This window comes from Alosa pseudoharengus, unplaced genomic scaffold (assembly GCF_046254945.1).
Source record: "Alosa pseudoharengus isolate Yale_2024_CS ecotype anadromous, Long Island Sound unplaced genomic scaffold, YU_APseudo_1.1 YU_APseudo_1.1_scf_23, whole genome shotgun sequence".
Taxonomy (NCBI): Eukaryota; Metazoa; Chordata; class Actinopteri; order Clupeiformes; family Clupeidae; genus Alosa; species Alosa pseudoharengus.
Genome location: NW_027468685.1, coordinates 29,671,559 through 29,682,216, shown reverse-complemented (window position 1 = coordinate 29,682,216; position 10,658 = coordinate 29,671,559). Strand labels below are relative to the sequence as shown.

Here is a 10,658-nt window from a genome sequence, read left to right as displayed (position 1 = left end):
TGTTGGCTAATGCTACAGGACATTCCGATCTCGGTTCCTGACAAGCTGGGTTAACAGGTTACCTCGGACGTGTTGGCGTCACCCCAGACAGAAAGTTAATCTAACACTAACTACATCAGGAAGGCAACACTGTTGCTCACAGAGGCTCAACAAAAATAGCCTATTCTGATACAAAGTAATGGTGCAACTGCCAGAGTAACAAAAGCTAATTTAATTTCTTAGAGTATTTATATCTACGTGGCAAAGTGCGATTCACACGTTTAGCAAACCAAAACCTATATAATCTATGTGTAGTGATGGACATTCCTGTAACCAGAAAGCTTAAGTTACACTACCCAGCATAGCCTACAGCTGACCCTTTGCAACTGGTACTAATCAAAAAAGCCATCAATGTAAATGGTTCCATAAACGTCGCTATTCTGGACTGAACTGCTGGCTGTATGTGTTTGTAAGGATCTGAAACCGGGTGAATCTCCGAGACGCTAGCGACTACGGTTAATTACAAAGCCTATGAAATTATCTGTTCAACAGTTAGCTGTGCACAGAGGCAGTGCTAGCACACTGGGTTACGCTGCTGCTACAGTGGGAGAAAAAAAACCTATGTCGTTCGGTTATGGCGAAAAAAACACACAGGAAATACCTCTGTCGCGCTCACTTTCAACTAACTGTTCCTTTGCTAGTGAAATTTGAGATTACTCCTTTGTCTAACGTTAACTGGCTTGAATGGAGCTATCTGAATGCACCGTTTTCACGCTGACCAGCGCAAAAGTTTTCCCCGTGAACAAAAGAGACTGATAACTCACCCATGATGTTCCCTGCCGCCTCAGTAACCGATCTTTCACTGATCGACATTCCCTTTGATGAATTCACGGCAACTCTTCAAGTCCCGACAGTCGTACGTATTTTTTTCCGCGTACTCTCAAACGCATCCAAATAGGGCGGCGCGCAAGCTGAACGTACTCTGGCTTTGGTGAATCGCCACAAATGCAGTCTCGCGAGAATTCGCCAAGCCACACCAAAGAGATTTTTTGCATTCTTTACCGCGAGGACAAGACTGGAATATGCATCTTGAGTGGCCGAGCAAATGGATTTACATTTAACCTGAAAATAGTCTCTCAAACTAGACCTGTTGCAAAAGAAACATGAACAGATAAAGTAGCCTAGGCCAACTTTTACAGATAGCTCAATCGGCTATACAATGAATTCTTCAAAAGTTATTCAAGTGAATTCAGAGAGCTAGCCCAGTGCCCAGGGTAAAAACGCCTACGCGGATTTAACAAAAAACATGTCACGCATCCGGAAAAGATGTTTGCACTACAAATGGCTATTCGATGTCGCTTGCCTTTGCCATACATTTTATGATTCGTGTCAACACATTAGTCTGTCACACCACTAAGGTCTAAAAAATGAAGGTGTGTGGAAGGTCAACAGTGGTGTATAGACTCGTTTAGTTTGGTTCTTAGTCTTCCTACCTATCCATTCTTTAAGGCCTTACACTTGCAAGCATCACATCATCAGAAAAACTTTTTTTCACTCATAAAAAAACTTGTCTAACTCCGCCATCTGTCTGTGATATTGGGAAGTGCATGCTAAACAAAAAATCAAAAATTCCTGCAGGACCCCAGGAATGTTAGCCTGACGAGCCAGACAGGAATTTGTCAACAATGAGGAGATTTTGTTTGACAGAGATAATTAAATCCAATTAACCGAAAACGGTAGACACTATGTAAAGCTGTAGCTAACACAAATGGACAACTTGACTGTATGTGGCGGCTAATGTTACCGTTGCCTTCAGGGTCATTTTCCAGAGAGAATGTCCAGTCCTCTGACGGCAGCTTCGCCGGCGGTACGGAGGAGGAGGACAACAGGCGATAAACTCTGCCTAATGGAATAGCCATTCCACATCCTCTATCCATGGTCAAGTAGACTATTATTTGCCAAAACTTGCTGACCTTTGGGTCAAGTGGAAACTATGGCCTCTGAAGGCAAACTTTCCATTTCATTAGAGATCACGAATACAGTGCTCAGGATTACATTCTAAAATAAGTAGCCTAGGTGGTATCCTTTGGTAAGGGATATTTTAACCGTTGTAGGCTATCCCCTGTCTTGGGGGCTATGGTAGGATTCCTCAATAGATTTGCAAGCCTGCAATGGGGATCCTTTATTGTGAGGTGGACTACCGAAGACGCTAGATCAGTAACATTCTACTGTTACTAGGAAACACACCAAATATATTTATTCCATTATTGCATCAGTACATTATTGCATCAGTAATGCAGCAGTGCTGTTTGTTGGAATTCTATTTGAATGATGTTTGTAGTCAAGTTTGCAACAATCTATCAAAATAGACACGTCCTAAACTAGATGTACCGCGTAGCGGTACAAAATATGACCGCCGCTCAGTCCTGCACATCCATTCCGCGAAAATAAATCATATTAATGAATTTGTCTCCATCTTCTACTCCATCCCCCACTCTTGAAACTTTTGTGTGTATGCTTTTTGGAATGTGTGTTTGCACACATTCCGCACACAAAGTAGCCTACTGGCGCTGCAAAGGTGAATAGATTTGTTTCTGGGCCAAAAAATCTGTAACATTGTTATAAAACCTTTAAAATCTCTAAACAATCACAAGCAGTTCATCACAGTCCATCCATTGCAACTAGACTGATGAAAGGTACACCTGTAGGCTACATTGTATTTGGGAAAAGCAGAAGGTAGCAGCATAATGTATTTATTTATTTATTATTAAACAAAACAATCCCTGTCAGTTCCATGCAGTTTTCAACAGCTATCAAGAAGAGAGGTCATGTCACGGATTTTTGTGAATGTTTCTTCTTCTACATATGCATAAGTTTAGTCATCTAGTTCATATGATATTCAGCTTTATTGTCAATGCACAAATTAAATACCAGTAGTCTAAAACAAAATGCCGTTTTACCCAGTGGTGCAAATAACTGACATGTCCAAAAGGGCCTTCATGAAATGCGTTGCGAGACTGTTCATACACATTTTAACGGGCACAGTTGAAGAGCTACTGTCCGTTATTGTTTGTGCAAATAATATGCTGATTCATGTTCCCTTGCATTTTGCAACTATGAGGTCCATGGTTAGTCTGGCTTTCGCCAGACCAAGCTCAATCTTTTGACGCAATCTTTTGATTTTCACCCAGCCTACACTGTAAAAATTATAAGATCCTGGAGGAACTTTTAGGGGTTCTTCAATTTGAAACTGTGGGGGAACCTCAAAAGGTTCTTCGAAGAACCTTTAAAGAAAGGTTCTTTGAAGAACCTTTTCAAAGGTTGCTTGAGGAACCTTTTGAAGTTCATTACAGAACCTTCATTATTATTAACCTTTATTATTATTATTATTATTATTATTATTAGAATGTATTAACCTTTATTGTTATTATTATTTTTATTATTAGAATGTGGGATAAATGTACATGAAACAACAGATGTATTTAAGCAAGAATTTAATCAAAAGCGTCAAAGCATGTCAATGGCAAAATATTAGGAATACTGTACATGAAAGGATGGACAGATAGATACATAAATAAATATATAAATAAACAAATAATACACAGGCTACATAGATGAAGGCATGAATGAAAACATCTATTAAACAATGCTATTAACAAGAACACAATTAACTTCCTAATCTAAATGAAATAGTCAATAAATGATTGATTGAACTATTGAGTATTTAATTTAGAGTATGAAATTTGACATCCGAAATACGGCAATGGGGATTTTTTCTTTTGTCTTAATATCACACATAGACTGTAAAAACAACAATGTCTTGTTCACGGCCTTTGGGTATTCCATATTGAAAATTAAATAAACTGCTAGCAATGCTCCAATGCCCATCAACACATCTTCTGGTGTTACGACCTTTTGTCCGTCCATGCAAAGTGTAATGGTGGTGTCTTCCTCAAAGGGGTTGCCTCTCATGCATAGGGTAGGTGTGGGTGTCTTGGATATCTGAAAAGTACAGAATAACAGTATTTAGAATGGGGATTGGTGATATTCAAGCCCATTGGCAGGGGAAGTTTCTAACAGTGTCAAATGACTGGTACTCTTACCTTATCCACAACGTATGAGCCTGTCAGGATTGTCCCCAAACAGATATGGCCGCTCTGCTGCAAAGAGTCCTGAATTTGAACAATATACTGGATAAGTCTTATAGCAGTAATAACATACTTGTAATTCCATACAGTTTTATAGCAGTAATGACATGAAGTGTAAATCAAACTTCTTAATACCTTTGTATTTGTAGGTTGTCTCCTCACAGGCCTGATTTAGTGCAGATTGGTACTTACAGTAGGTCAATGTTATGCAGGTGCTGAATTTCAGAGAAAACCTTTAAAAAGATAAGAACAAATTACATGTTTGCTTGGCAGAAGAACATCTGAAAAATAATTGGCAGTGGTACTAAATGCCCAATGTTAACTCACAGTTCAAATGTGGTGTAAAGCTGGGTATTCAGTAAGGATTTCCTGTGAGGAGTGGCGTTGAATAAATGCCACTCTGTCACTGATTGTTCTCCTTATTCTGTTTTCAATCGTATTTAGATCAGGGTTTACTTTTTAACACTCCTCCTTCATTTTTGTCTCATTGTCCTGTAAATGTTACATTCAATTTAAAGTAAAGGTCAATTTGGTTAAAGAAATGTAATAAGTAGTAATATATGGTGTTTAATCATCATCTGAAAACTTACATTGGATTTGGATACGCTTTCATCACCAAGAACATCTACAACCTGTCAGTGTAAAAAGATCATCAGTGAACATATATGCACACGCACGCGCGCACACACACACACACACACACACACACCATACCTGAACTACAGTGTTTGCATCCTGGGTAGCAGGTATCTGTGTGAATAGAAAAAAAAATAAGTGTGGTTTCCCTCACATTGGATTGAGTTTTGTCCTGGAATCAAAGTAAACTGCAATAAGGATCACAGTGAAGTGTAATTCTGAAAGCTTCTGCTTGAGATACAGATGCATTTTGCTTTGTGAGGAAAAGGTGACTTGCCTGTGATGAATTTTGCCTTTTCCCATACTTTGCTCGATGGTATCCAATTTCAGGAAGGATCAGTGGGATTCTTTCCTTCTTGAATTTGTTTTTAGCATTCCCAACCAACTATAATATGAAAGGTTATATAAACCAATTAGCCTAAAGGAACATTCAAATGCAATGGCCTGGTTTATACAGGTGTTAAGCAACATACCAACAGAAGTGAAGAGTGTCATAGGCATACATGATTCAATTGCATCTGTAAGTGAGCAGACTACAACAACCTGAATACCCCTGACAGGAATATCCCATCCCATTATCCCTACTTGTTAGGTGCCTTAAAAAAGGACCCTCACTACAGCCAGTAGGCCTAACTGTATGTTTATTACTTTAATAATCTACTTACATGCATATCCTGGTCCTGTGCGATTCCGGAGGAAAGGGTGCTTAGATACAGCAGCAGCACAAATGTCATGATACTGGATACCTTTGAAATTAAACATAGAGATGGAGTAGCCTATATTTTAAATGACTTAATGATTTAAATGACTGGTTGTTGTTTTGCGTGAATGCAAATGAAGAACAGTAAGTAAAGCTGTAGGCTACCTCATGCTACACACTTACCACATAGAAATTGAATCAAATAGGACCTGTATAATCTGTGTGCAGCAGTATGAACGTCAGGACTTCCTCCATTAATGTTAGCTTTCATTTCAGGAGAGTTGGAAACACGGGAAGTTGAAAAGTCTGTGCTGAAGGAGTAAAATAGACAGAATATTTGGCTAACATTCAGTTTAAGCATAGCATACAAGCCAAGGCATAATGCTATCTTATAACTTAAAAAACTAACGGTAGGCTAAATAAGGCTGCTAAGCTCTAGCTCTAACGTTAAACAAAAAGTTAAGGTTAACGTTCACAAACGGTGACACGTTGATCTTACCTTTAGTTGTATGCTATAGCCTATAATTAGGTCATGGTTAAAACGTCTCGTTTCCATTTAATATGTAGAATATGTATCATTTAAGGTATAGTTTCTGACAAACGTCAACATTAAAAAAGCTTGAGATAGGGCTGTCAAAATGTTGCACTCACCTCCTGTAGTAACGTTGACTCAACTGTCAAATTCTGTTGCCATTTTTAAAGAAGATTCCACACGCGCGTCATCGCCTCGAGCAACACCTGTGCGCCCATCGAGTTATCCGACCGTGTTCTGCTGCTATTTTGGCATAGGCAGTAGGCCTAGCCTATGCTCGTCTAGTTTTTCAAAATAGTTAATTACACACAATTAACAAAACACCACACAAGTAGCTGAATGCTTCAGATCTTTTGCGCAATTAAACACTAGTCAAACTATAGGCGATTACTCATCAAAACTCTTATTTTGTTGTCATAGCCTATCACAGGCCTATATTATCTGATTAGGTTAGCCTATGTTTTGAATCAGTTAGGCCTAGGCTACACAGCAATATAGGCCTGTAAAAGATAAATTCAAGAAAATTATTCTTTCTCAGCTGGAGATCCTCCAGGAACCTTGATTAAATTGGGTTCTTTGAGGAACCTCCTTTCATACTGAAAAATCGTTAAGGTTCTTGCAGAGACCTCTAAGAGCATCAAGGCACGTTTGAGTTCTCAGAAGAGCCCCTGGGTTCTTGGAGTAACATTGAGGTTCTTCAAGGAACTATCAAATTTTTACAGTGTAGTCCATGGTAGGCGCCCGATAGAAATATTGTTTAATTTTGCGATTGAGATATCCACGCACTGGCGCCCCCCCTGCGACGTGTTCGCCCCCCGGTTTCAGAGCTATTGTAAATGCAAAAATGCATAGAGGGAGTTATGACAAAACCGTGACTGTTAACAAACTACCCAGCTAGCACAGTTACGTTGCCAGTACGTTGCTGCAATGTAACTGAATGACCCAAAATACATTGCCACAACGTCGTATCCAAGGTTGCCACAACATGCAAAGTGAAAGGTGAGAATTCGTAACCGCAACGTCACTCCCCAACGTTGCCAATCCGTAACTGCAACATTAAGTTACATTGCAGCAAGGTGGAATTGAAAGGTGCCGTTTCGTTGTACATAGGCCAATTAATACCTGTAGGCACAGCGAATGCTTTGATCCGGGTGATATTACTGTTACTGTGGGAGAGAGACAACCTATGTAACATCAGATCACATCTTCATGGTTATCCATTTTGCTATTAATTACATACAGTCTATGTATGAACTTACCTTATGTGTGTAGCTGATTTTCAACCATTCAGGCTTATGTCCTCCAACAAGATACACGATGGAATTGTCAGCTGGACTTTTATACTGGGTTAGAACTAGTAGTTTCACGTCCACGGTTTCTTTTTTTTAAAATAAACTATTCAATTTATTGTTCAAAACATCAGTAAGAGTTGAGCCTAAGCTAAACTGTTTCAACCATATTGTTTCAAAATCAATAACAATAATAGCCTATAAACGAGGCAACTGACTTGCAATGCATGCTGGGAAGCAAACCTCAACATGAAATAAGAGACACCTTAGGCTACATTAGTTCCCCCCTCATTATGAAATACTTTTTACAGTTTTTCACCGTTTTTCTCAGTTGCTAAAACACTAAAACCCATTGGCTGAAGAAGGTTCTCAGTTGCCTGAACTCATTTAGCTAATTGTTCAGTCTGTTGTCAATACCTTAAACCATTTCACATGGTAAAACACAATTTGCAGATCCCACTTACACTTTTCAGCAAAACTCTAAACACATTCGCATTCTCAAAACACATTCTGAACTCTAATGCACATGTCATCCATACTGGTAAACACAAGTGACAACAATTACAGTTTTTTTGAATTGCTAAAACACAATTTCTGAAACCTTGCTCCATTTTCTTAAAGCATTAAACACAAAACCCTATTTACAAGCACTATTTACAAAACCTCTGACTCCTCTTGCAAAATCAAACTTTCGCCTCAAAACAGGAAACATCAAGTAGAAATTACTACTTTGCTTTGCTCTTTGCATTTTTTTGTTCTTCCTCCTCCTTGTACCTCTATTTTTACAGTATCCTGCATCTCACAAACTTGTCCTTTGATTCTTGTTCTTTGTTGATATGAACTTGCACCAGTCAAAATCTATTGAGCAGTCAGTACTGTAAACAAATGGAAAGCACAATGTTCAGGGCCATACGATTTGTTTACAGTATTGTACAGTATACAGCCTACAATGCACTGTAGTACAGTGTCCAATAAAAATCCTCTTTCTTGCCATCCTCCCCTTCCTCCTCATCCCCCACTTTGCATATGCATTCGTCTTCTTACATAGTTTCTTCTATCCATTTTCATTCCCACCTTCAACAACCTGTTTGCTCTCTGAACTGGCGTATATTGGTTTTGTCACATCATTTGAAACAAGTGAAATCAATTTTGAGTGGTTGTGTTTAATCGATGACATTTGTATGTCTATTTGTATTTCATTTTTGCCACTTGTGTTTACCAGTAAAAATACAGTACATAAGCATTAGTGCAGAATGTGTTTTGAGAATGAGTGTTTAAAGTTTTTCTAAAAATTGTGTTTTACCATGTGAAATGGTTTAAGGTATTGACAACAGACTGAATAATTAGCTTAATGAGTTCAAGCAACTGAGAACTTTCTTCAGCCAATGGGTTTTAGTGTTTTAGCAACTGAGAAAAACTGTAAGTACTCATATATTTTAGATGTTACATGTACTGTACATATACTGTACTGTATCACCACATATGTATTGTGCATACATTGTATGTGCATGGTCTCATATATGTACATATATTGTGCATATACATATATCTTTACAAATATTACCAATACATTTCCCCATATACATCTGAATACATTATGGTGGATATTTCTAACTAATTTGGGGCAGTCATGGCCTACTGGTTAGGACTTGAAACCGAAGGGTTGCTGGTTCGATCCCCGACCAATAGGTAAAATGCTGACCTGATCATGATGTTGTGGCACCATTCTTCATGGTAGCAAATGGCAACATCATCAGCTGACCAGTTCACAATGTTGTGGCAACATCACTCACAATACTACATGGCAATGTCATCGGCTGACGTCGCGGGGACGGTTCCCATGGCACCAAATGGCAACGTCATCAGTTGACCCGTTTACAACGTTGTGGCAACATCACTCCAAATACTACATGGCAACATCATCGGCTGACGTCGCCGGTACATTTCCCACAGCACCAAATGGCAACGTCATCGGCTGACCTAATCACGATGTTGTGGTAACATCACTCCAAATACTACATGGCAACATCATCGGCTGACGTCGCCGGTACATTTCCCACAGCACCAAATGGCAACGTCATCGGCTGACCTAATCACGATGTTGTGGTAACATCACTCCAAATACTACATGGCAACATCATCGGCTGACGTCGCCGGTACATTTCCCACAGCACCAAATGGCAACGTCATCGGCTGACCTAATCACAATGTTGTGGCAACATCACTCCAAATACTACATGGCAACATCATCGGCTGACGTCGCCGGTACATTTCCCACAGCACCAAATGGCAAAGTCATCGGCTGACCTAATCACAATGTTGTGGCAACATCACTCCAAATACGACATGGCAACATCATCGGCTGACGTCGCGGGGACGTATCCCACGGCACCAAATGTCAACGTCATCAGCTGACCCGTTTACAACGTTGTGGCAACATCACTCCAAATACTACATGTCAACGTCATTGGCTGACGTCGCGGGGACATTTCCTGATTCTAAATGGCAACGTCATCAGCTGACCTGATCATGATGTTGTGGCAACATCACTCACAATACTACATGGCAACGTCATTGGCAGACGTCGCGGAAACGTTTCCCATGGCACCAAATGGCAATGTCACCAGCTGACCTAATCACAATGTTGTGGCACCGTTCTTAACGGTACCAAATTGCAACATCATCAGCTGACCAGGTCACAACGTCGCTGCAATGTCACTAATGGTACCAAGTGACAACATTGTCTTGCAAAGTAGCTGTGACGTTGCAACAACGTAGCCAGAAGGTAATGTCGCTGTGACCAAATGACAACTTTATGGCGACGTTGCTGCAACGTCATGTGTTAGCTGGGTATAAGCTATATAAGGTAGGCCCTATGCTAGGCCTAGCCTATTACACAACACAAATTGTCACTATGCTATGCTGGCGACCCAAATAAAATCTCCTTTGAAACCAATGGCTTACACCTTACAGTATCAAGCTGCCACCTCTTTGCGAAAAGTTAATAGTTTTGCATATCAGTAGTAATACATTTCAAGTAGCTGAATCACCGAAAGGGCGAATGAAGTGGAACCCAACCCACTGTACAGTAGCTCAAGGTCTGTGGCTAAAGCAGCCATAATGAAAGCGTTATCATTGTTTGGATACTTCACACACACGTGTTTTTTAATCGCATAGACTACAACTACCAAGCTGGAATCAAAGCAAATCGACTCCCCTCTCACACCCTAAACACGCACTTCGAACAAACAAAAAGCGTCTCACGGTATAGCCATAAGCAAAACTGTATCTGACCGGTGTAACGTTGGTACTAAATCATTCATCGCAAAGAATGATTTTTGTAGCACGTGCAACAAATATGTGTAGGTACAGCC

At 39.8% G+C, this 10,658-nt stretch overlaps 1 protein-coding gene and 3 long non-coding RNA genes across 4 annotated transcripts in view; all 4 read right to left on the bottom strand.

Moving 5' to 3' along the window:
• Nucleotides 1-957, bottom strand: part of LOC143141039 (septin-7-like) — a 44,186-nt gene extending 43,229 nt beyond the window's left edge. Inside the window, exon 1 of the mRNA XM_076302263.1 lies at nt 793-957. Coding sequence (XP_076158378.1) covers nt 793-852 — 60 coding nt within the window. The 5' untranslated portion in view covers nt 853-957. The remainder of the gene's footprint in view (nt 1-792) is intronic.
• Nucleotides 958-3,894: 2,937 nt separating this feature from the next.
• On the bottom strand, nt 3,895-4,318 carry LOC143140250 (uncharacterized). Its single transcript, XR_012990604.1, has 3 exons — nt 4,263-4,318; nt 4,083-4,151; nt 3,895-3,981 (listed from the first exon to the last, which is right to left on the bottom strand). It is a non-coding gene; the product is annotated as an uncharacterized LOC143140250 (long non-coding RNA).
• Nucleotides 4,319-4,475: 157 nt separating this feature from the next.
• Nucleotides 4,476-5,108, bottom strand: LOC143140251 (uncharacterized). The gene is made up of 4 exons (XR_012990605.1): nt 5,041-5,108; nt 4,842-4,877; nt 4,718-4,759; nt 4,476-4,619 (listed from the first exon to the last, which is right to left on the bottom strand). It is a non-coding gene; the product is annotated as an uncharacterized LOC143140251 (long non-coding RNA).
• A 335-nt stretch (nt 5,109-5,443) lies between these two features.
• Nucleotides 5,444-6,420, bottom strand: LOC143140252 (uncharacterized). Its single transcript, XR_012990606.1, has 3 exons — nt 6,115-6,420; nt 5,647-5,774; nt 5,444-5,509 (listed from the first exon to the last, which is right to left on the bottom strand). It is a non-coding gene; the product is annotated as an uncharacterized LOC143140252 (long non-coding RNA).
• Between the last annotated feature and the right edge of the window lie 4,238 nt (nt 6,421-10,658).